This window comes from Macrobrachium rosenbergii, chromosome 55, assembly GCF_040412425.1.
Source record: "Macrobrachium rosenbergii isolate ZJJX-2024 chromosome 55, ASM4041242v1, whole genome shotgun sequence".
NCBI classification, from domain to species: Eukaryota; Metazoa; Arthropoda; class Malacostraca; order Decapoda; family Palaemonidae; genus Macrobrachium; species Macrobrachium rosenbergii.
Genome location: NC_089795.1, coordinates 79,287,232 through 79,313,681, shown reverse-complemented (window position 1 = coordinate 79,313,681; position 26,450 = coordinate 79,287,232). Strand labels below are relative to the sequence as shown.

At 37.1% G+C, this 26,450-nt stretch overlaps 3 protein-coding genes across 3 annotated transcripts; all 3 read left to right on the top strand.

The window, feature by feature from the left end:
• The first annotated feature begins 5,051 nt into the window (after positions 1–5,051).
• LOC136835853 (uncharacterized) lies at positions 5,052–10,027 on the top strand. The gene is made up of 7 exons (XM_067099699.1): positions 5,052–5,136; positions 5,560–5,691; positions 5,852–6,004; positions 6,202–6,333; positions 6,977–7,096; positions 7,341–7,532; positions 9,827–10,027. The coding sequence occupies exons 1-7, from the start codon at positions 5,053–5,055 to the stop codon at positions 10,025–10,027; spliced, it is 1,014 nt and encodes a 337-aa protein (XP_066955800.1). The 5' UTR covers position 5,052.
• Positions 10,028–12,665: 2,638 nt separating this feature from the next.
• On the top strand, positions 12,666–17,403 carry LOC136835852 (uncharacterized). The gene is made up of 7 exons (XM_067099698.1): positions 12,666–12,719; positions 13,570–13,659; positions 14,012–14,143; positions 14,344–14,496; positions 14,646–14,777; positions 15,509–15,628; positions 15,915–17,403. Exons 1-7 carry the CDS (start codon positions 12,666–12,668, stop codon positions 16,155–16,157), a joined length of 924 nt encoding a protein of 307 aa, XP_066955799.1. The 3' UTR covers positions 16,158–17,403.
• A 5,830-nt stretch (positions 17,404–23,233) lies between these two features.
• LOC136835132 (uncharacterized) lies at positions 23,234–26,217 on the top strand. The gene is made up of 6 exons (XM_067098333.1): positions 23,234–23,318; positions 23,642–23,773; positions 23,956–24,108; positions 24,301–24,432; positions 25,337–25,456; positions 25,781–26,217. Exons 1-6 carry the CDS (start codon positions 23,235–23,237, stop codon positions 26,021–26,023), a joined length of 864 nt encoding a protein of 287 aa, XP_066954434.1. The 5' UTR covers position 23,234; the 3' UTR covers positions 26,024–26,217.
• Positions 26,218–26,450: the final 233 nt, after the last annotated feature.

The window sequence follows — 26,450 nt, the reverse complement described above, 5'->3', positions numbered from 1 at the left end:
AATTAACTAAAACTGCCAATTACAGGGAAATGGTAACCTGGTTAAAGACAAAACGTCTACCTCCTCGTCCTAATCTCTAAATTAACTCTATCAGAACACACGTGATTTCCAAGCATCCATGGATTTTTATATTTTGCGATAGTTTTGTGAATTTGTAACTAATTTTGTGAAAATGTATATATATATATATATACAGTATATATATATATATATATATATATATATATATATAAATATATATAATTATATACAGCATTTATACTGTTTATATATACATTTTCACAAAATTAGTTACAAATTCACAAAACTATCGCAAAATTGCAGAGCAGTCAAATAACTCGTCAAAAGATAATTCATACTTGTGTTGGTTTACGAATTTCCGAAAAATTATGACCGAAAAGTGAAGTCCAAACTCCGGTCGCTTCCTCTCCCAATCACCGGCAAGGGGGAGGAAGGAGGCGATACGTTGCAGGATGAAATGGATTATTGCGTGCCCAAAGTTGGCACACTCATGCGTGAGCGGCGCCATTGACTTCCGGACTCTATAACTTTCCCAGATCTGACGTCCAGCTCTAAGTTAGTAGGTCCGCTGTATCTACTCGGGTGTACCGCAGGCTTTAATTAACTTTACAGGTATTACTGTCTACGGAATTCAGGGGCCGTCTCGAGAGAGTATCAGGTGTGATATTAAGGTTACGAAATGCGCTGCATTTCGCCTCTCAAAGGACGTTAAGCTGCAAGGGCTTATTGCCACAATGTATCTGACAAAGCGTGGGTTCCAGAATTACTTTTCCCTCAACATTTCGTTACAGTCATCTTAAAATGTTGTTCACTTGCATCTACGTTACTTGCTCATTCATTTGCATCCCTACTTACTTGCTAGTGTCTCTCATTCATATCACAATTAACATCCAATTTTCCACCACATCAAGATTGTTTACACTTTTCAGACACGACTATGCCACCTTTCATTTTCACTGTGTTCAACTACAGACAAGACTAGCACTGATATGCTAAATTTATAAAGTGAGAAGCACATCCCGCCTGGGAAAGATGGGAAAAAGTAAAATAACAAGAGAAGTATAAAAGGACTATTTCAGATTCCACGATCAACATATTTATTACTATTCCAGTACGCCATCCACAAACATTAAAAATCTCTGAAACTTTTAGACAGGAATTGTTTTTTATGACTGCCAATACCGCTTAGACAATGCATCCTTATTACATTATTTTCACAATGTAACTACCATTCCGTCTCAGTTCCATGAATAGTTTTGAAGACTCGCTTGTTCTCTAATCTTAATTTTTCGCGCCAGGCAGAATACAGTATATATCAATGTTCGCTGTCTTTCCTGTGCATCTAAAATGGATGGTTAAAGAGGCAACACTGCAATGGGCGCTAGAATTCTAAGAGAGCAATTCAACCAGTTAAAAACAATTAATGCTATGTACACAGATTTAAAACAGCAAGGGAAATGCGTTCCGTCCTTAATTGCAATACAAAGGTGGCATACTCAAGAAACATATCTCGTTTAACCTTCTATATCTGTATCAGTAAGGTATGATTTCCATAAAATATTTTTGATTTTACAGCAAAGTTACGTTCGTTTAAGATCTCTTGCGTCTTGGAACCAAGAGAAGGCCGCTATGGTTTGAAGGACGTTGAGTAGATTTTTTTGCTCCCGCACCAAGGCCTCGATGCTAGTGAATCAGTTATCTTAATTATCTTAATTCACCAGTAATAGATATTATTACTGGTTAACCAAATTACTTTATTCATTCAAGCTGATGAGCACTATTTACTGATTATAAGTACTGAACACTAAAAAATCTCTGTACGTGAAGACGTGAAAAGAGAACCAAGATTCACTATAGGCGTATAGCTAATTTAATCAAAATATAATTTTGATATTAAAAGCTCAGTCAGACCAAGAAGTCAACATTAAATTTCAAGCGAGTTACCATAATACAGGAAATTTTTAAATATATTCTTAATTAATAAAAAACCAATGGAAGTCCAGATTTGGTGACTCCTGTGAGGGTTTTTGACCCAACGAACACAGGGTCTCCCTCTAGGCCGTTTGAGGCTAACGCTACAAAGTCTGAAAACAGGCTCATAATAACTGGTGGGCCTAAGGCTCTTCACATAGATTTAGTCCTAACAAAAGACGGAAAACTACCGCATTCCAAAGTCATACCAAGCCCACTGAAATCGAATTTGTTAATTCGAGGTTTGCTGCGGTTGGCTTTTGACGGTACTTAATATTAAGGTAGGACCACAGGAAGGAATTTGTCCAGGTACAAAATTTTTCTCTTTACCCTGTAATCAAAAGGAACGAATGTGTGGTAACCAATAGTTACTTGGGAGAGGAGTATCATATGCAATTTACGGAGAATTTTCTCCCCCCATGGGTTCCACAACCATTCAACACCCGCTCCTTTGCCCAGGGACACATTATGTTTGTATCTCAAGCCACTGGCACTTTCCAGGGTAGCAATATTCAGGCTGTACCATCTACGACCACTGCTGTAATGGACTGTCCTGACATATGTTAATGCTGCCTTTGGTCTTAAAAGAGGCTTTATCCACCATTAAGAGGACATATACCCCACCAAGAGTTTCATAGTCCTCTTTTAAGTGCTCCTATAAGCCCGCGTTACGGAGTACTAGCCTCCCAAGCCATTGGCATTTTTTACTGCAGCAGTATCAATGAAGAAAAGCAGGGCATGTGAGGCCGGGTCTAGGCCAGTGTCCTTTTGGGAGTCGCCCAAGTGGCTAATCTGAAACAAGAAAGTTGGAACAAAGTGAGGTGTCTATTAAAGGGAAGGTTGTAATGTATAAAGGGGATGTTAAGCCATCTCTCCTTTACTGAAGTCAAATGCCTAGGTTGAATGTAATAGTTAAGAGCATCTGGACGACAAGATTGAAAACAGGAAGCGTAAACGGAGGTAAAGTAAAAGTAAAAGGCTAAAAAGTGGGCACCGAAGGATCGCTAAAAACACCCTTTAGAATGCCAACATTGCACCATGTGAAGTGCATAAACTGCATTCCCTCCTGCGGGGAACGGACCACTACAGAAATTCGCGTCCATTTACCCACGAAAAAACTCCTCCATTTAACATAAAACCGACGAAGTATTTCGCAAGCCACCCACATCATAAATGCAAATCCCAACATACGATGCGGATATGTGACGTCTGCGTGTTCCGGAGAGTTGAAACGGACATCAAAGCAGTAGAGAGAGGCTCGCCTTGAATATGACCGGCTCTGTTCTGAATCATTTTCGCTTGCTTTTCCTTCGCTTTTAGATTTATCTTTTCCATTTTTCGGTTGATCTTATATGTTACTTATTTATCCTTCAACTTATATCTAAAAAAATAAGTTATATTCTAATCATGTTGTCCTACAAGTCTTTTTTTCATTATGACTCTTTTTGTTCAGGTTGAAATGGCTCATTTGTTGAAAAAGTGAAACATTTAAATTGCCGTATTTTCTCAAACTTTTCTTGACTTTTTTATTCTTTCTCAGATTAGAATTTCCAAGAAATGAATAAGAGTACCCGGATTCTCAAATGACATCCTGTTGGCAAATATCTTCCGCAACATGCGTATTTTGCTATTGCTTCTTGTTAACAATACCATATCACAACAACAACATGATAAAAACTAGTGAAAAATGCGCCGGAGTTTCTTCGGCGCAATCGAGTTTTCTGTACAGCGCATAATGCTGTATGAAACTTCCGGCAACGGCCCATGAAACTCTTTGCCACGGCCCATGAACCTCAGCCACGGCCCGATGGTGGCCTGTGTTGTTGGTACCTATAGCGGTGCCGGATGTACGATCATGGCTAACTCTAACCTTAAATAAAATAAAAACTACTCAGGCTAGAGGGCTGCAATTTGGTATATTTGATGATTGGAGGGTGGATGACCAACGTACCAATTTGCAGCCCTCTAACCTCAGTAGTTTTTAAGATCTGAGGGCGGACAGAAAAAGTGCGGACGGACAGACAAAGCCATCCCAAATTTTTCTTTTACAAAAAACTAAAAGTCCACGCGCTTGCTTAATTGCCGCATTATAACATACTGTGCAGTAAATGACTAGCAGCAAATTATGGTTCGTCTTTGTATCTTCTTGAACAACACAAAAGATTTAAACGAGAGAGAGAGAGAGAGAGAGAGAGAGAGAGAGAGAGAGAGAGAGAGAGAGAGAGAGAGAGAGAGAGAGAGAGAAAATAATCATGGCTGAGTTTAACGATTCAATTTAAATGATTAAAATCGCCCTTGGAAGACATCATTGTCCAGCAGGCAGATGGGTGGGACAACCTCATTTACTTCTAAATCCAGATCGTGTATATAAAGACGGAGGCAGCCTCTCCTAATCGTGTTAATCCATCACCACTTCTGGAAGACTGAGGTAAGTGAGGTTGCAGTTGCGCTGACAACTGGGCAAACTAAAAGTCACTCGCATTTAAAAATATTTCCTTTTTAAAATTTTCCTCTTGATAATCATGCAGTTCTCAAAAGGCTGCTTTTAAGTGTGTCTCTGAAATAATCCCTGTCTTTTATCTAACCTCTTCATGTTGGGAAGAAAAAATCTCTGGCTGTAATACGGTATTTTCATTTTTAAACTTAATCGAGATACCATTACGATTACTGAATGTCTGGGGAAGACTAAGCCTGTCTTTCTACCATCATATTATCATAAGTTTTATTACTACTACTACATTATTATTATTATTATTATTATTATTATTATTATTATTATTATTATTATTCTGACAAAAAGTTCTCTTGGATCAATGAGTAATACTTTGACGTTTTATGGTGCGCTTTCCCTACGCATGCCCAATGCGCACAACACGAGCAAAACATAGAAGCATGCGCTATAGCTTAAATACGCTCTAAAAAACTACACTGAAGTAAATTATTGCGTCACAATTCATAAAAGTAATTAAAATGTTCAATACAAACCAATATAGAAACAAGTTACCGAAATATCTGTAGCTGTAGATTTTATAATTGTGGCCATTTACTCTTGCAGGCACAATGTACCGAACTGTGGTTTTAGCTGTTCTGGTGGCTGCTGTCACGGCCCAGGAGGCACTTTTCGAAAAGTACGGCTTCACAAAGGTAAGCACTTATGAGTTAAGTACCTCTCGCGTGTTTGGTGTGGGTACTGCACCAAATTAGAACTCTAGAGTCCATCTGACCCAAGATTAAATACCATAACAACATCCGAAGTTTCATTCATTGTTTGTTTCATGGATAGACCAAGAATTTAAATATTGTGGTGTACGTTTATTTCCCAAAAGTAAACTTAAGAAAATAATGGACCAGTTTCTAAAACTAACTTGACTAACGTTAATCATAGACCAATTTCTAAAAGTATTCTCGAGAAACAATGTCATGAGAGTATTAATCAGTAATGATGACCATCTCAAAAGCATATCTAAAAACGATACTAAATTTACTATATTATATACACTTTCTTAATGGTGAAAAGTACTTGATAATAACAACTTTATAAAATCGGATTCTTGTTTCCCAAAACAGACCATGGCAAGCTGTTTCGGGGAAAAGGCCTATTACGACTTCTTGGCCAGAGCTGGCACGGCACAACGGGAGTGCCTACAACTCCCAGTCTCCAACCTGTATCGACTTGACTTCTCTCTCTACTCGCATTTGGTAAGCGCTTATACGTATCTCATTCAATCGTAATGCACGAACTTCACAACCGAGGTCGAATGTTGTTTAACAATTCATTGTGTTTTTTCTTGCACGCCATGAAAGGGTACAGTATTAACGGTTCGATTATTTTGAATAGAATTTATTTTTCATTTTCCAGGGACATCCACTCCACTTCGGAGGAGAGTCTCAGTACGTTCCCTTCCCCTCCTACCACCCGGTGCATCCAGGAGTTCAGGGGCATCCAGGGCATCAGGGTCATCCAGGGCAATACCACGTGCCTCATTCCTACCAGCAATTCCAGTACAGGAAGGTAACACTCACTGTCACAATCAATTCATTTTCAGCGTGACTACGAAAATCTTAATAATTGTTTATTTATTTGCTGCTTTTTCTTAAACGGAATACTTGCAAGAATGAATTCTACATGACATATATGCAGAGTAATTAATACCTAAACAGTCGAACAAAACTTCATTACCACAAATAACTGAAATTAATTTCTTCCAGAAACGCGAATTGTCAGAAGTCCAGCCACAAAAGAAGGGTCCTTTCTTTGACAAATATTACCTCTTGGATTCCGTCAAAAAGATCACGGCTTCCCTCAGCAACTACACCTGCACACTCCATAAACTTGGATATGTGAGTAACCCATTCTACAGCAGTGCTGCAAGATTAATATAATCGATAACACAAAATGAGTATCGCGTCAATAGTTCATAAGAATTTTTATTACTTGAAATCATATTCAGTAAGTTAGGAAATTAATTTTGAATGGCCACGCCAGATCTGAATCTGGGTTCCGTATACTACCAAGCCCGTTTTGAATAATAATATATTATTCTAAATAACCAGCCAGAAATGAAAGGACGCCAATATTATCTTCTTGAAAGCAGTCAATATTTAAGAACCGCGAAGTTTACTTAAATGTCAGGTTTTTACCTTTTCATTGTGCCTACCATTTCTCAGTAAACATAAATTATAGTTTATTTTAACTGAAAAACCATCAACCTGGGAGTTAGCCACTTACTTTAAATTATTTACAATTTTAAACTGCACTGTAATACAAAAATGCTGTTACATTTAGTTTTAGAGAATCAAACGTAAATGAAGAATAACAAAATTTTGAAAAGTGATTAAAATCAAACTAACTACGAAGGATTAAAATGCAGAATGTTGTTTTTTCTTTAATGCAAATGTTAAGAAAGAAAAACTCCACCGTAACCCATCCAAGGAAAAAATCCTTGTAAAATTGGAATGAATATCAACTATATATTTTCCCCAGATTGACGAATATCTGAACATGGACCTCAACAACATCGTTAATAATTACAAGAATCTCACCATTGGGGAGCACTTCAGGAAAGATCTTGTCGATGGTTTATATTACTGCAGAGACTTATCGGTAAGTTGAAATATTTAACGATGAAAAATCAAGTATACTATGAGTATATACATATGCAGTCTCACAATAATACAACTTCATAATCTTAAACACGTTTGATGTGGAATCAGGTTCTATATATATCTAATACTTTACCTTTTTCACTGCTTTATAATGATGCATGAGATGTGATTTGCATGACCATTCTGAATGTCCTCCCTAAAATACATCACTTATTTTCTCCATTTTTCCCCCTTCTTCCCAGTACTGCCTCCCCCTGCAAAACCCCAGGTCTCCCCTTCCCATCCACCTGCAGCGCCTTCTGATGGCCATGGAGTGCGAGAAGGAGACGAGGACCAACGCCTGCTTCAAGGAGGACCTCAGGAAGAACATCAACGAGTTCGACCTCTCCTTCTTCCCAAGGACGACGACCCCGAGAACCGCCTCAACAAGCTCGGCAATTATCACCGAATCGATTCCTCAACGAACTCGAGATTCTTTAAGTTCGAGGCGTCGGAAACGGAAACTCTTGACTGTCCAGGCTTCTGCAAAATTCTGCTCATTTTTTTCTATGCTGTTAATGAAAACGTTCCTGCGCCAGATACAGCTACAAATACATCGTTGACGTTCTGCATTTTCCTTGGAACTTTGGAAACTTATTCGAAGAGTAAACGAAACCTCCCGATACTTTACAGCTAACTTGGTTAACTCTGTATGTCTTCTTGAGCATACCTTATCTGCATAATATATATATGAAATAAATTTTAAGGTAAAAACATATGGACTAATCTGTAACCACAACCTCCCACCCACCAACTAAAATATATTCGCTCTGTATTAAGCCGGTAAATGAATAATAAACTGACAGACAAAATATGCTTCAGAAAAAAATGTCCTCCAAAGAACAATACATGGAGTGAAAACAATAAAAGACTAAATAATAATAATAATAATAATAATAATAATAATAATACACAATAATAATAATAATAATAATAATAATAACACTGTTTCGGTGGCACTCTTTTTGTTATAATTGGAGATTATCTCCCCAATATGTGCCAGGAGGTCATAAAGCTCTTAGCAGATTAGAGAAAATTAACACAAAATGCAAGAATTACACACACACACACACACACACACACACACACACACACACACACACACACACACACACATATATATATATATATATATATATATATATATATATATATATATATATATATATATATATATATATATATAATAATCGGGTCTGCTCCCATTCTTTGCTCTTTCAGCTGTACACATCCGTTTTCGGATATACTCAGTTCTCTATCTTTCCTTTTATCATTTCTATCCTGAAGATTCCTTCTTCTTTGGTAGGCAAGGGACTCTATTTGCCCAGAGAACTACAGAATTAAATATCGGTTCAGAGGAAACAGACTTTATGCCAGTACAGACCCTTGCCCTAAGGTTTGACAAGGCGCTGATGGGTGTAAGTTGGCCTGATGTCGATCTCTGAACTGACTGATCAACCAACAAAGATGATGTTGGCATGGGGGAGGGAGGGTGACATGCATTAGCATATTATGCCTGCATTACTTCAAGATCTGCTTATAAGATGCAGAGCTACCAAGCTTCTAAGTGTCAGCTGTCTGCTAAAATGAGATGCGCTTGTGCCTATCCTCTAGCCCTCAACCCCACATAAAAAAAGCTCTGATGCACACAAAATAAGGGCTTATATATGGAAAACTACATAGCCGGATAATAAATGATAAATTTTTCCAGGGGATTTTGGCCAAAAAATCTAGTTGTTAGTTTCATCTGATGTTAAAGTGAGAACATCTCTCAACAAACTTTTGAGTGCTCTCTCATAAGTATGTGATGCAATCTTCCACTGTCAATTTCATTGTGCTCCTCTTCATATCTGTCGCTGTCCTCCTTTGTTTCTGGCGTCAGAGGGCTAGGAACATTCGCCGGAAGGCTGGGAGTATTCAAGATGATCTATTTCTTTGTCATGTTAGAGACTAATGGTGCTTCATCATCTTGTTGCACAAAGTCCACTACTTCCTGCTTTGTTGCTTACTCAGGACATTAGTGTCTGGGACACCGAAAAACCCTAAGGATGTTCTTTTACACAGAGCACCATGCCACGATTCTGGCTATGACCTTTGCAGTGCCAACCTCTTGACATCATTCTAGGCCAGAGAACTCAAGAAACTGGCATATGTATTTACTGTATGTGATACTGAAATCATGCTGGGAGGCTGGCACAGAGATGGTAGACTTGAGTAGCTTCTGAGCGCAAGACCCTTAGTAGCTGGTTTCAAGTTTCTGCATGACCTCATGGTCCATGGGTAGGATCAAAGAGGTGACAGTGGCTAGCAAGTAAATAAAAAAATGCTGCTTCACTGATAGGAGGATTGGTGCGTCAATTTTTCAGTAAGAGGATATCTAATAAGAGTAAAGAAAGACCCTCCCATAAATTAGCCTACAATGCAGGCACAAAGTAAAGGTGAAACCCGGGGAAATGGGCTGCAGTAGTCATATGAGAATTCCCTGGAGCACCAGACAACAATAGCAAATATTGGACTTGTACAGTGCACTTAGGTTCTCAAGTTTTCTACCCAAAACACTATTGATTCATGACTTCCTGGGGCACACGTGCACACTAGCACTTTCACTCTGGTCCTTGCTCTACTTGAAACCTTAAGCAACTTTCTCCAATGCCCCTGACAAATCTTTCAGAAATGCTCCCTTAAACAGGCCAGTCATATCAGCATTTTAATTCAGGCTGGGATCTACGGCATACTCAAGGGTGAGTTATGTGAATGTCTCATTGTTGGATTATCAGCATCATCATTAGCAGACATAACATCACCACTAATGTCCTGTTGTCTGATCCCATTATGGGCACTGAAGTTCCTCAGCTGCCCTCACCCTCACATAGGACACATAGGAGTGTAATCATCATTTGATAGCAGAACATCTTAGCCTTCTCTAAAACGAATAAACCTCAGATGAGCTTATCTTAAGCGCTTAGTGAAGCAACTCATTTGAAAAAGTGCTTGATCAATATCAGGTAAAATTGTTTTTTGTTGTTGTTGTTTTCTACTGGGCTGTAACTAACATTCCCTAGGCCATAATGCAAACAGTTGATCTCTCTGCTCCTGGATATCATGTGAAGTAGTTAGTCTTGTACTCCTCCATTAAGAACTTTCTATCAATGTTAAAATCTGATTTTCTAATACTAAGCTTTCTTATGGATTGTCAATACTCTAAAGGCTAAGCTTCTATATTCCCGCTTTGCTATCCAACCTAAGAGTCCAATGCAGTGCACAAACATACCACAACATCTGCAACAATCACAGATAAAGCTTGCCACTTGAATACAGAGGAAAAAGCCTGCAGCGCCATTCTCTCATTTCTAAGGTTGGTGTTACTATACCCCTCAGTCACAGATGAGACCTAGTATACATTTAACAGATCCATAGCACCTGCTCTTTTACCTCTGTCTTGGATGCAGGAGGCTAGGTATCAACCGTAATGGGAGGACTTAGTTCACCGGCCTGTTTGGCACTCACAGGAAATGAATGAAAGATTTCTTGCTGAAAGCAACATTTAACCGAACAGGCCAGGTCAGCGACAATTCTTAGTAAAAAATCATCTGGAGTTCGCCCCAAAAATTTGAGATGTTTGGTACTGTTTCTGAATTTTACTGAATATTTACACATATATAAAATACAATTAAAATTTATATAATGTATATTTATATATGGAAACGCAAACAAATACACACACACACACTACACAAATAGATACATACATACATTAGGTTTTCTAGATGTACCAGTATGTACTTTTAATGCCTCAGTGACATCTAAAATTCCCCACTTCCTCATAGCATTTTGGATACGTTCATTACTACATGCCTATTATCCAAGCAAGGATTAAATAAAGGAACCTTCACCTTCCCTGGCAGGATGTGACCCCACGTACGAAAGTTTCCAGGAAAACGTGCTAAAGCACTTTGATTTGAATCAAAGCGCGTCAGCATGTTGTAATTGGAACCTAAAGTCCGAGTGGTGAAGCCCTGCCCTGGAAGGTGAAAGTTTCTTCAATTATTCCCGGCTTGGATAACTGACCTTTAGTAAAGTGATAAGTGCATCCAAAATGTCAGGAAACCGAGAAATTAAGATGTTATATAAATTATATAACGTTACATATTTCTTCAAATATATATACACGCACGTATATATACATACATATATATATACACATTTATATATATATATATATATGTTATATACATACATACATACATATATATATATATATATATATATATATATATATATATATATATATATATATATATATATATATATATATATATATATATATATATATATATATATATATATATATGTAAATTTAATAGCCACAATGCCCTCTTAACTTCTGGTAAAAAGTGACCAGTAGATCTACATATATATATATATATATATATATATATATATATATATATATATATATATATATATATATATATATATATATATATATATATATATATATATAACAGCATCTGCACCATGGAGAAATGAAACACCGTGTGTAAACCCCAGCCGGTTTCGTCTTTATAATCAAGACATCTTTCAGAAGACTGATGCAAAGTGGCAGAAATTTCCAGTACATGTGCAATAAGGAACAGAACAAACGCACATACAGGCGGCTGGAAACCACATATTCAGACCTGTACATCTTAGTTAAAATGAAATAAGCGGCCAGGATTTACAACCAATAATTCATTTTTCCTCTGGTACAGATGCTTATATACATTGCTGCTCTTGGTGTGATTATACATATATATATGTAGGTTATGTATGTATGTATATATATATATATATATATATATATATATATATATATATATATATATATATATATATGTGTGTAAAATCACGTACTTTGTATGATGATTATATATATGTATTAAGAAATTATTTCAGTGCATGCAATTAGATATATATATATATATATATATATATATATATATATATATATATATATATATATATATATATATATATATATATATATATATATATATATATATATTATATATGTGTATGCATATATTTATGTACATATAATTTAACACAAGCACTGAAATAATTTCACAAGGTTAAGATAAACCACGGAACTGTAAGCGCAACCTACTTAATATTCTTGAGAAGATCATATTTTCCTTGCAAAAGCAGGCATGTGAATGCGCTTCTGCTCATACGAGATAATTACCTACTAAATTCTTGGTACGAAATTATTTTAAGGTATTTTGTTTTCAAAACCTCTGTAATGATGTTAATGTACATAAAGTTTTCCTCTTGTGTGTGTGTGTGTGTGTGTGTGAGAGAGAGAGAGAGAGAGAGAGAGAGAGAGAGAGAGAGAGAGAGAGATGCGAAAAATGAATGCAACGATAATGACCAGTGTTAAAACAATTAAATCTAAACGATTAAAATCGCCCTTGGACAGCATCTTTGTTCAAATGGAAACCGGGCGTGGGAGTTTCATTCTATTTTAAGCCAGGACTGTGTATATAAAGATGAGGACAACGCCAACATTTTGTGTTAGTTCATCACCACTTCTGGAAGACAAGGTAAGCGAAGCTGTGAATGGAGAGGAGTGAAGGAAGGGTAAAAAGGAATCGTGTGACTTCCTTAAGTTAAAAGACAATTTGTAGAATGTTATGCTGTCACTGACTGTGTTTCGGCTCATGTTTATCTGACTTACTTGTTTATATTATTCAGCCCGAAGCACCGTAAATGTGAAGAAATACCGAATGGCTCTAACATCACGAAATATTTTCAATTCGTCAAGCAATAATATTGTAATGATTACCAGTTTGCACTTTATAAGTTCACGAGATAGCAATATCGCACAAGAAATCTCACGTACATTAAGGGTGTAGAAAAAGATTTCATGAAATTAAGAGATTCAAGTAAAATTACAGATCTATTTATAAATTTCTGGGATTCTCTCTTAATTACGAATCGATGTGACGATCTGTACTAATAAAAAAAAAAGGGCTTAAAAGATATAGCCATTTCACGGAACTTCTAGATATACCACACACGAAATCGTGGGAAATATACATATATCTTAATTCCAAGAGCTTAGATGTTATTGAATCCCTAAGAATTTTTATTAGTAAGGGGGGGACTTGCATCATCGTCCGCCAAGTTATGAAAAAAAAGTTCTTCAACTATCCCACAGTATCGACTTCTTTCCTTTTATAAGCAATATAGTCTATTTAATGATGAGTATTCTGTTAAAACAAGCATAATTCTAAGCTATAGTAAAAGAGAATTTACAAGTTTTCAAACACTCAGCATGCATAATACGTGCAGTTCAGTTATTACCTCGAAAATCTGCATTAAATTATAACCAAATAAATATTACAAACTATTTGTAGATAACCTTTCTTAATGTAATTATTCCTATTGCAGGCACTATGTATCAAGCTGTGGTTTTGGCTCTCGTGGTGGTCGGTGCCACGGCCCAAGAGGCACTCTTCGAGAAGTATGGCTTCACTCAAGGTATGTGTGGCAGGAATTTATAAGCAATTTTGGGTGGTAACGATTGGCAGTATGGTATACACTGCAGGACATGTCCTGCTAACTGAAGACTATAAATTGTCCAAAGGTCGGTTACACTAATAGTTTTCAGCAAATATGTTCTAAAAATTTAGCTGAAGAAATTAACATCGATTTCTTAAAGGTAATCAGTTTCTGAAAATTACCTTCAAGAAAAATATCCAGAAACAGTTTAAAAATGAAATGATGACCTAAAACACCTTTAATTATGATAAAATCATTTTATCAAAATTTCTTCCACGTCAATCATTCAACACCCAATTCAAAAACACTGAATTTTCATTAAACACAACAGACCATGGCGAGCTGCTTCGGGGAAAAGGCCTATTACGACTTCTTGGCCAGGGCTGGCAGGGCACAGCGTGAGTGCCTACAACTTCCAGTCTCCAATCTGTACAGACTCGACTTCTCTCTCTACTCCCATTTGGTAGGTGTCTAAATTTCCTCAGTCTAAGATGAAATAATATAATACAAGTCTTACAGTAACTTCTGAATTCTGATATTTCTCTCTAATCCATCTTATTACCCAAAACAGTACTTCAGGTACGAAGAAATATTTTAATCGAAATTTGTTTGCATGTTCATTAGTACAAACTTTTAATTGGGTAACTTTCATCATTTCCTCAGGGACATCCTCTCCACTTCGGAGGAGAATCCCAGTACGTGCCCTTCCCCTCCTATCATCCGGTGCATCCAGGACTTCAAGGGCAACCTGGACACCCAACGCATCCTGGACAATCCTACGTGCCTCATTCCTATCAGCAATTCCAGTACAGGAAGGTAACAGCACCAAAAAGAGTAATTTGTTTCTTTCTTTAAATGTAACATTTATAAAATGAATTCTATTAAAAAGTCAGGTAACCGAGGTACTAATACACTAAACTAACTAATAAAAACATCACCTAACAATTAAAATTACTTTCTTCCAGAGACGTGAAGCATCAGAAGTCCAGCCACAAAAGGATGGGCCTTTCTTTGACAAGTATTATCTCTTGGATTCCGTCAACAAGATCACGGCTTCCCTCAGCAACTACACCTGCACACTCCACAAACTTGGATACGTGAGTAATCCCTTTCACAACACTGCTTCTAAATCTGATGTAATATTTAATGCAGCATTTGCTTAGTAATCTCGCCTATGAGCTAAATGTTTGCTTATGCAATTAGTCTTGAAGAATCTCCGATTAGAGCTCTCCTTACGGAAGCTGAGATGAGGACAGAAACTATCCTCTCTCCAAAATTATGGAATACTTTGTTATTAATTCTGGCTGAAATGCCTAAAACATCGAAATAGCTGCCGCCTTTAGTTTTAAATGTATTTGCTCAATTACCATCGCGGTTTTCATGCTAGATATTCATAATTATTTAGACGTATTTAGTATAGAAGTTAATATTTAAGTTTCTCAACGCTTTACCAACATATATTTTTAAATCCACTACTTAAGGAAATCGTTTGTGAAAGTAAATTAATTAATTCATTCAATTAATAAATCTTATATATTTTGATGTAATAACAAAATTCCAAATCTTCTAAATGTCAACAATTAGTAGCAAATATATTAATTTCTTTTAAGGAATAACAATATTCGTTTAATAGAATGATGAAAGAATCTGTCGAAAATCTACTAAGAAAAGTGAGCAATATCTTTAAGTTTTCCAAAGCACTCCGGTGGTATAATTATTCCAGATTCTTACCATAACTCTGAAAAGGTATTAAAATCCAGGGCAGCCTTCTGCAAGAGTCAAATGCTCGAGAATCTGGAGTGAATAACAACTACAATTTTTCCCCCAGATTGATGAATATCTAAACCTGGACCTCAACAACATCGTTAATAATTACAAGAATCTTACCATTGGAGAACACTTCAGGAAAGATCTCGTCGATGGTTTATACTATTGCAGAGATTTGTCGGTAAGCTGAAATATATATTGCGATATACAGATAATGAATATCTGAACACTTCAAAATTACATACGTCTAATGTTCATAAAACTATGAACGCTTATCAGCCTTCTTCACTTGACAAATTATAGCCCCAAACGCATCTGAATTTGACCTTTTTAACAGTTCAAATAAATTTTGTTGCCTGTAAACAGTTTCTAAAGCTTAAAAAACTACCCTTTTGTAAAGGGTAGTTTGACTAAAAATAACTCCTCGACATTTCCCCTCATTTCTCTCTTTTTCCCCCTCTTCCCAGTACTGCCTCCCCCTGCAAAACCCCAGGTCTCCCCTTCCCATCCACCTGCAGCGCCTTCTGATGGCCATGGAGTGCGAGAAGGAGACAAGGACCAACGCCTGCTTCAAGGAAGACCTCAGGAAGAACATCAACGAGTTCGACCTCTCCTTCTTCCCCAAGGACGACGACCCCGAGAACCGCCTCAACAAGCTCTCGGCAATTATCACCGGAATCGATTCCCTCAACGAACTCGAGATTCTTTGAGTTCGAGGCGTCGGAAACGGAAACTCTTTACCGTCAAGTCCCCTGCAGATTTCAAGTCACTACTCTTCGAGTTACGGAAAACGACTTCACTGCTGCGTCAAATAAAACTGGAAATATATGCATCTTTTTTCACTGACCTCCGGAAAACAACCCAAAAGAATGAGAGAAACATTACGAGTTTTTACTGTGAAAATTTTAACTTTCCAGCGTCATTATATATAAATGTAAAAAAAAAAAAAAAAAAATAGTTGAATAAAAGTGGACTTTAAAATTCAAATAAGGCTGAGTAACCATAAAAATAAATAGATAAAAGAACTTTTAATGAAAGTAGAAGGCTTTAAGATTATACGAAAGGGAAATATAAACATTAGAAATATATTTTTACGAGACACTTTTGGTTATCTTCTTATAGTAGCGGAAAACAGCACATGGAATCCCCTCTCATTTTTTGCTCTCCTGGTGCATTACTCGTTCGTTTTCCCTGTTTGAATTCTAATCTAGTTATGAACCTTCGTTGAAAGGGTTGATTTGCTCCGAAGAATTAATGGTTTAAATATCCAAACTGAAATTGGGAGGACCTTTTCATGTGTCAAAGTAAAACATTTTAGAATAAAAGAAATTTTGCTTGTATCTATAAAGGCGATTAATACTTGAGTACCTTATGTGGGGAAAATATATAATAAATGATCAGGACGTTATCAACACACTAAATAAAAAAAAAAAACAGCTGTTTGGCTAATTCTTATAAGCAAACTTCTGTGGCTGAATAGATATAGTACTGGCAGGGAGTCTCATTAATCAGTGGTGCAAATCCCCAACAAGGAGGGCTGTCCTTTGAATGGATATATCGTTGACCTTATAACTTACCAGTTAGAGGCTCAAACTCCCACAGTGTTGGTTTATCATTCATTGCTACTGTACTAATATTACTATTATCATTATTACTATTAGTGTACTCATACCGACATAAAAGATGGTTACATGAGCGTTAAGATGGCACGTCAGACCAAGTACCTACATTCCGCATTTATCTAGTTCTTCGTTGGGCCAGTGGGTTCCGTTCTCAGCTAGCACTCTACTGGCCGCGAGTTCGAATCTCCGACCGGCTAGCGAAGAATAAGAGGAATTTATTTCTGGTGATAAAAATTCATTTCTCGCTACAATGTGGTTCGGATTACACAATAGGCTGTATGTCCCGTTGCTAGGTAACCAATTGGTTCTTAGCCACGTAAAATAAATCTAATCCTTCGGGCCAGCTCTAGGAGGGCTGTTAATGAGCTCAGTGGTCTGGTTAAACTAAGGTATACTTAACTTTAACTTTTTCCGCATTTATCTAAGGGCCACGTGAGAGATGCTGGATGACTATCGTTGTCAAACACAAAAAAATATACAGCTAATTATTATTATTATCATTATTACTCAAATCGAGCACGCATTCGTTGAATTAAATATAGAATTTGGGCCAGAGGCCAAGCACTGGGACCTATGAGGTCATTCAGCGCTGAAACGCAAATTGACATTAAAAGGTTTGAAAGATGTAACAGGAGGAAAACCTCGCAATTGCACTATAATTAGTTGTTAGGAGAGGGTGGAAAGTACGATGGAAGAAAGAGAATATGAAAGGAGGTACAGTAGAAGGAACGAAAGGGGTTGCAGCTAGGGGCTAAAAGCACGCTGCAAAGAACCTTCATTAATGCCTAGTGTGCACTACTTGAGGCGCACTGACGGCACTACCCTCACCCTACGGGGCAGAGCACGCATTCGTGAGGAAAATCTAAAATGCCCATTGGACACAACCGACAACACATTGCAAAAAAAAAAAAAAAAAAAAAAAAAAAAAAAAAAAAAAAAAAACCAAGCAAGACGAGGTTAAATAAAACATAGCCGTAAGGTTGCAGTTAATGAAGGCTGTTCCCAAAACTCGACATTTTAGTCTTATATTTCAGATTGTAGAACGTTTTCTAGTAATCGTTAGAAACCAAATGACTAAGTCCAGTCCTTTTTCTTTATACACACACGCACGCACACACACACATATATATACACATGATAAAAACCTGTGGAGAAAAGGCTTTACAGACACACACACACACATATATATATATATATATATATATATATATATATATATATATATATATATATATATATATATATATATATATATATATATATGTATATATACATATATAATAAAACAAAAAACCTGTAGAGAGGAGGCTTTACAGACGATATATCTTTCAAAATGCAAAAGCTAAGCGGACGGGCAAACACAGTATCCTTATGTTTCAAAAGCAGGAAAAAATACAGAATTGAAGGTTAAGGGAAGAGAGTGGAGATCAACTCTGAAGGAAGCAATTACACTTCTGCCTAAGGATAGAAACTTCTTGGAATGACTTCAAGTGACAGCAGGGAGCAAATTCAAAACTTGAAAAGGGAAGGAAAAGAGCAGTCTGTGGCTAAACACTGCCTTATCTCAATTCTTTTTCAACTTTCCTTTTACATATTTTTGTCTCCCTTATAATTCATATCTTGCCAATTATCCATTTACAAATTATTTTTATAACATATGGCTATTTACCTGACTATCAATTTTAACACGTGAATGTTAAAAATACAGGCTACATTATCTGGGATATCAACCCACCGAACTACTTTGACTAATTCCCAAAACTCATTCCTTAAAGTTAAAGTCCTCACATCTGTAATCCTAAACCCCTAGTTTTGCTGGATTGAAGTGAGATCTAGTTTACTGTCTCGAGACGCCATGCCCCAGTCGAAACAAAGGACGATTCAAAATCAACATAAATCTGTGAAGGGAGGCCATCGTCTCCCATGCAACGTCCAACATGCATTGGAGGGCTGTGCCAGAGAACTATAAACACTCTGCATTGCCATGCAATGTCCAACATGCACTGGAGGGCTGTGCTATAAAAACTCTGCATTGCCAGCAACCAACATAAACACTCTGCATTGCCATGCAATGTCCAACATGCACTGGAGGGCTGTGCCAGAGAACTATAAACACTCTGCATTGCCATGCAATGTCCAACATGCACTGGAGGGCTGTGCCAGAGAACTATAAACACTCTGCATTGCCATGCAATGTCCAACATGCACTGGAACTGCACTGGCCAAATGTCCAACATGCACTGGAGGGCTGCGCCAGAGAACTATAAACACACTGAAATGTCCATAAACTGGAGGGCTGTGCCAGAGAACTATAAAAACTCTGCATTGCCATGCAATGTCCAACATGCACTGGAGGGCTCTAGAGAACTATAAACACTCTGCATTGCCATGTTGGGAATCTGTGCCAGAGAACTATAAAACACTGCTTTACCTTTCTAAGTTGGGAATCTAACCCTGCCCACTCTAGCAGCTTCACTAGGACTGACATCGAGGTCTGTTCCCAAAGACCTCGCTCTTCCCATGACATGGATCAGTGGACGACCATATACAATTAATTCAAGCCACTGTTGAATTTCTTCAAGATCATTGCAGAGCTGCAACATCATCAACAAAAGAATATTGTTGAAAGCAACATCTTAAACCTGCATCAGTCTTTGAGAAATCATAGGGAATATTAGATATAGATAGATAGTCGTGGATGGAGCGTGGAATACAGTGGTGTGTTAGTGAATAATGATACAATTCATCTCTGATACCAGATGTCGAACCCACTAAAGACCCACTAACTACTTTAAGTTGTGTTTCACCGAATTCCCATTTTGGTTTTGCTCTACATACTGTCAAAATGAAAAGTTGTACCTTTTAGGAACAAAGCCACTCTTACCCATGTTTAAAAATACAAACTTTTCCATTTACGTTGTTCAAGATAAATCTAACTTATACACATTAATTTGTCAAAGACAATTGTCTTAAAAATAAACATTTACTGATCTTATAAAGAGGAAAGACATTTGCGTCCAGCCTTTCATAGTCAATAGTAAGTTACAGGTAAGAGTAATGAGGCAAAACACTTGACTGTTCCCCTGATGCTGTGAAATCCTTATACTGTTTGATGGATAAAGCAACTATTATCCTTTGGAAAAATAAAGTCCGGAGTAGTATGTATGTATATTGCGATATACAGGAAGCTTTCGCCAGCTGACCAAGTTGGCGAAAGCTTCCCGTATATAGCAATACACTACATACATACTACTGCGGACTTTATTTTTCTATTTCAGATCACGAGAATGTGATGATATCAAATAATTATCCTTTTTTCTTAAAAATTTGTCATTATATTCCTGTTTGAATTCGAATTACGTCAGGACTTTTTATTTTGTACCTTAGTGGTGATATTTTCACGACACTGCACCTTACCCACAAAATATGAGGAATGCCGATTTCTGAACACCAAATGTGGGGAATGGTGTGCTGTTAAAGTTATGAGGCAGCAAGCCGGCTTAATCGACAACACGTGAGTCCATCCGGGAGGTGGGGCCTTCGCGAACAGTTCAACGAAGCTGTGGTCATAATACCTACCATAGTAAATACAAGAAAAAGCCACCCTGGGGCTAAATTCTAAGTATATTTGGAGATGAGGCATGAGCAGGTCAGTCATCTGATGAACTACCTCTGATAAAATCTCACTGAAAAGAGAGGCAAAAGATGAACAACCCCAAACAGGGAGGGGGTGAGAGAGAGGTACATAAATAGTTTTTAAAAGTTAGGTTTGTTTTCTAGGACAATAAAAACAACATAAACACTAAGAAGATTGACGGACACGAAAGATTCCGCAGGCAAAATTTATACCTAACTGCAAACGTTTACAAAATTCAGTAGCAATGACAAACCTGAAGTGTCTCGTCACCTTGTCGCCAAAATGTCAATCTTAGTTTGGCAGGGAAAACAGAAGATACCTGTCCAGAATGTTCCCGATGGGAAGTAATGTGATCTTCATCAACCTTATAAAAGCATGATAATTCTATGCTATTGCTGTATCGTGCAATATAGTCTATGACTGAATTTTTCCTTTCATGTCCTTGTTGTCTATAAATAAGAGCACTGTCATATAAGCACATTTTCTTGCAGATTTTAGTAATCTGCGGCCAAAATTTACACAAAGCGCCCAGTATTGGTGGCAAAAGATCAGGATCTTTATAAAGGAAGAAAAGGAGATGGAACCTGTAGGTACGTTCTCAAATGACGCCAATATTTTTTAAACCAACAGGAAGTTTTTTAACGAGCACTTACGTAGTCTTGGCATTTTTCTAGACATATAGAAGAGTCCACAAAGTACTGCAGCCAAAACTTTGTAACGTTACATTTTCCCTATTAGAGAAACGTTGGAATTTATAAATACTTACAGTAAACTGACAAACTTACATGAAAAATGCCGTCAAGTTCACAACTCTGCTACATGCATATGAAGCTGCCACTTAATGGAAGATGTTTTTATTGGGGGCAAAAATGAAAATATAAAAAAAAGGCTCGTGCAAAGGCATCTTTGTGGTTAACCAGGCGGAAGCCAGCAAAAAATATTCTTGAAAATTTTGTACCCAAATCTGTCATGTTACGTTGAAAGTAACTAGTTATAACTAATTCATTGAAAGAATACCTACTTTTAAGAATACTCAATGACAGCAGACACTGAATCCACCTTTGGAACGGGCCCAGTATCAAGTATTTCCCATCTGCCTTGTAATTTAGAAATAATAACATCTCCCACATCACCTGTTTTATAGCTTACGATCTTTTTAATACCCCTTAAATGAAAAACAACTTCGCGATAAGTGGCTTGAGCTAATACGTGTGTTTCAGAAAGAGGAACAACGATCACAGAATATTTAGATTTAAGCTTAATTTAGAACACATACCGAAAGGGTGGAGTACGCAATGAGATCATTTTCCCTGTCAAGGAAAAAATGTCAGATTAAGTTACCACAAATTCTTTCCAAGAACATCATCTGCCCATGAAGGAGGACACTCGCTGGTAAGTGCTTGCTTTGTAACCACATAATGTCCTAATGGATCCTGAGTGACTCGTCGCAAATTATGAGTTATTTTTGTTTGTTTGATGCACAACGAATTCGTAATAATGACAAAATTGTATATATCAGAAAAAGGTTTTAACAGATGAAGCGCGCGAGAGAGAGAGAGAGAGAGAGAGAGAGAGAGAGAGAGAGAGAGAGAGAGAGAGAGAGAGAGAGAGGAGTTCTGTATTAGAAAGGGAATTTAACTGGTGAAGAGAGAGAGAGAGAGAGAGAGAGAGAGAGAGAGAGAGAGAGAGAGAGAGAGAGAGAGAGAGAGAGAGAGAGGAGTTTTGAATTAGAAAAGGAATTTAACTGATGAAGAGAGAGAGAGAGAGAGAGAGAGAGAGAGAGAGAGAGAGAGAGAGAGAGAGAGAGAGAGAGAGAGAGAGATAATCGCTGCTATAATAGCATCTTAAACGATTCAATCTTGAATGATTAAAATCGCCCTTGGACAGCATCTTTGTTCAATAGGCAAATGGGTGGGACGACTTCATTCCATTTTAATTCAGGATTGTGTATATAAAGACGAAGATGACAGCAGTACGTCGTGTCAGTCCATCACCACTTCTGGAAGATAAGGTGAGTGAAGCTGAAGTCAGGAAACAGTAACATTATAGTACAAAATTCCCGTACGTTTTGAGACTCTTGTTTGTAGGTGTGATTGTGACAATTGAACATGGTTTAGCTTAAGTACAATTCTGTTTCCATTAGTCCTGTCTTTTCTCAAAATGTTTCGTAATTTAAATAAATAAAAAGACGACTCTTAACACAACATTCTGACAAAATTCTTTTCGAAAGTCAAGTTGTGATTACTGAACCTGTATGAACACATTCTATGACGCATAAATTTTGCCATCCAGGATTTACGATAGTTTCTGAAGTACTTCATTCCATATTTAAATGAACAGACTTCCCTTGCTAGGATGAAGAGTGAATAGCGTAAAAATACCAAGAAATTTGTCGGAGATTACCTTAGATGCACAGGTTGTGTAACTAAGTGTCAAAATCCTCATTAAAAAAGCAAAAATGTTAGTCGCAAAGCTGACTAATAAAATCATTATTGAACTGATAGTGGTTGCCTTTTGTTGCAGGCAAGATGTACAAAACTCTGGTTCTGGCTGTCGTAGTGGCCGCTGCCACGGCCCAAGATGCACTCTTCGAGAAGTACGGCTTCACAAAGGTAAGTTTAAACACCTCCTCTAAGGCGCTGATACTGGTATAAGGAGGGAACTCAAATACCTAGTGCTGCTTACTCATGATAACAGAATATTAAATCAATGCTTACAGTCACTGTTTGCTGTGAGAAATAACCATAAATATAGCAAAAGTAATGAATGGTCACTTCCTAAATGTAAACCATGTCTAAATGAAACCATGCTAAGACAAACGAGTCCATGAGAAAAACTATTTTTGAAATAAATACATAGTAAGTTTTCCTCTGTGATTATGCCTCTACTCAAGAACCTTCAACCTCAAAAATCTCTAACTGCTGTTTCCCCACAGACCATGGCGAGCTGCTTTGGCGAAAAGGCCTATTACGACTTCCTGGCCAGAGCTGGCAGGGCCCAACGAGAGTGCCAACAACTTCCGGTCTCCAATCTGTACCGACTTGATTTCTCCCTCTATTCGCATCTGGTAACCGTTTTTAATTATCTCATCAATATTAGAGGAAATGATACTATACAAACTTTGAAAGACAGGTTGGAGTTTAGAAATATTACTCATCTTTTTTTTTTTACCCTCTCAAAAGATAGGAAGAAGGTTTTCAAATATTACAAAACAAAGTTGTTTATTTTCCCAATTTCTTTTCCTCTCAGGGACACCCTCTTCACTTCGGAGGAGAATCCCAGTACGTGCCCTTCCCCTCCTATCATCCGGTACATCCAGGACTTCAAGGGCATCCAGGAAACCCAACGCATCCTGGACAATCCTACGTGCCTCATTCCTATCAGCAATTCCAGTACAGAAAGGTAACATCACACTGTAATTAATTCCTTGTGTATGGCCATGAATATTTAACTCTGGTTTCTTTATACGTTTCCTTTCTCATAAGAGGCAATTGACAGAAATGAAATCTGCTAAAATATTTAAAGAGTTACCAACAGACTGAAACAACTAACTAAACCTCCTCATTATCAATAACTGAAACTGATCTCTTCCAGAAACGCCAAGCATCACAAGTCCAGCCACAAAAGGATGGTCCTTTCTTTGACAAATATTACCTCCTGGATTCTGTCAACAAGATCACGGCTTCCCTCAGCAACTACACCTGCACACTCCACAAACTTGGATACGTGAGTAATTCCTTTTACAACAGAGCTGTTGGATTTAATATAATAAAGAACGTCATTAAGGTATTGTAGCAGTAGCTTTCAGTGGATTTTTTTTATAACTGTATAGCACATTAGGTTGATAGTTTTGATGGGGGAATAATAGGGCCTAGGCACCACTAGGGATGTATCAGGGCGCTCTAACGATGAAGGGCTTCAAATTTTGAAGAAAGCCATTCAAAATAATGAATTATTAATGACGGAACGCCGACTGTCTTCTTTATCAATTATTTATACCTATGGGAATCCCGAATTCCCAATGGTTAAAGGTGGCTGCGTAGTTTCCTTCTTAAAGAGGTAACTGTTTGTTCAGCATAACTGACTTAAACATTTCTCCTTCTAGAAGGAATACCCTGAAGTTAATAGTTTGTTTTTGGGTTTATAAATCATATTTAAAGGACTTCACAACGAAATATCAAAATTTTTTTCTACTGATTACTTAAACATTTAATTTTGAGTTAATTCATTCATCCAGGAAATCGGCCTCATTTAATTTTTCAAATAATAAATTATGAACCTATCATATCTAAATGTACAGTAATACAAGTACCCATTCCCTTTACAAAAAAACAATAACGATCATGTCTTGAATAGAATGAATGTTTGCTGTCCAAATCTTAGAGAGAAATGTCAGCCATTTCATTTGGCTTCCAAATGCAACTTCATGATAATCTATAATTATTTCAACGTCCTTAGACAACTAAAAGTTATTAAAATTCAGATTCTGAAAACTGCAGAGGCTCGAAATGAGAGGTATTATCTTTTTTGTGAACATAAAATATCGAGAAAAAAGAAAATCCCCAGCAACCTTCTTACTAGAAGAAAGTGCGGAAGAATTTGAACTGAATGTCACCTATCTCTTTTCCAGGTTGATGAATATCTGAACCTGGATCTCAACAACATCGTTAATAACTACAAGAATCTCACCATTGGGGAACAATTCAGAAAAGATCTTGTAGAAGGATTATACTACTGCAGAGACTTGTCGGTAAGTTGAAGCGTTTTACGTTAACAACAAACGTGGAAAATGTTTGTCCGTGTGTGTATATCCATATGAAAAAACTATATATAAACGATTCAAATCCTTGATATTTTAACAAATTTATAAACATTTCAAATCCTTGATATATTTAATAAATATATAAAAGCTTAAAATTCTTGATATACTTAACTAAGTTTTTATGTCTACGTGTCTAAATGTCCATTTCATTGCAATAATTACCAGTTTTGTTCCCTAATAATTAATTTCCATCCTCGAAATAACCACTTCAAATTTCCCGTCTAAAACTGACCTTTTTTCCTTCTATCTCAGTACTGCCTCCCCTTGCAAAACCCCAGGTCTCCCCTTCCCATCCACCTGCAGCGCCTTCTGATGGCCATGGAGTGCGAGAAGGAGACGAGGACCAACGCCTGCTTCAAGGAGGACCTCAGGAAGAACATCAACGAGTTCGACCTCTCCTTCTTCCCCAAGGACGACGACCCAGAGAACCGCCTCAACAAGCTCTCGGCAATTATCACCGGAATCGATTCCCTCAACGAACTCGAGATTCTTTGAGTTCGAGGTTTCAGAAATAGATATTCCTTCCCCGAATGACGTCTACTGATTTCATATAATTTTTCCCCCCGATATAGCTAACGACTCCGTTACTATATCCGTAACATGAAGAAACGTCACAGAAACTAAATTATCTTCAAGTGTTTACATGCTGCCTTTTCCCTGGAACACTGGAAATTAATCTAAAGAATAAACAATCAATTCCTGCTTTTTACAGCTGAAGTAGTCAGCTCACGTGTATTAATTTAAACACAGGCTGCCTTATGTACATTATTCTATAAATAAATATGAAATTAAATTCTTTAGGGAATATATGATTTTTATTGCATCGCTACCCCACACTCACTGTTGCAAAAGGGCTTCTATAATTAAGTCACGTTGAGAAAAAAAGAATATTTATAACAAATACTGTAACAGTATTTATAAC

What these genes read in the sequence shown, in the direction of transcription:
- LOC136835132 (XM_067098333.1), top strand. Translation starts at nt 23,235, where the DNA reads ATGTACAAAACTCTGGTTCTGGCTGTCGTAGTGGCCGCTGCCACGGCC. An exon ending in AGAAGTACGGCTTCACAAAG is followed by an intron (nt 23,319 to 23,641) that starts GTAAGTTTAAAC and finishes GTTTCCCCACAG; the next exon opens with ACCATGGCGAGCTGCTTTGG. An exon ending in ACTACTGCAGAGACTTGTCG is followed by an intron (nt 25,457 to 25,780) that starts GTAAGTTGAAGC and finishes CTTCTATCTCAG; the next exon opens with TACTGCCTCCCCTTGCAAAA.
- LOC136835852 (XM_067099698.1), top strand. Translation starts at nt 12,666, where the DNA reads ATGAGGACAACGCCAACATTTTGTGTTAGTTCATCACCACTTCTGGAA. An exon ending in CACCACTTCTGGAAGACAAG is followed by an intron (nt 12,720 to 13,569) that starts GTAAGCGAAGCT and finishes TTCCTATTGCAG; the next exon opens with GCACTATGTATCAAGCTGTG. An exon ending in TCTCTCTCTACTCCCATTTG is followed by an intron (nt 14,144 to 14,343) that starts GTAGGTGTCTAA and finishes TCATTTCCTCAG; the next exon opens with GGACATCCTCTCCACTTCGG.
- LOC136835853 (XM_067099699.1), top strand. Translation starts at nt 5,053, where the DNA reads ATGTACCGAACTGTGGTTTTAGCTGTTCTGGTGGCTGCTGTCACGGCC. An exon ending in ATTACTGCAGAGACTTATCG is followed by an intron (nt 7,097 to 7,340) that starts GTAAGTTGAAAT and finishes CCTTCTTCCCAG; the next exon opens with TACTGCCTCCCCCTGCAAAA. An exon ending in GAACCGCCTCAACAAGCTCG is followed by an intron (nt 7,533 to 9,826) that starts GCAATTATCACC and finishes TCCCTTAAACAG; the next exon opens with GCCAGTCATATCAGCATTTT.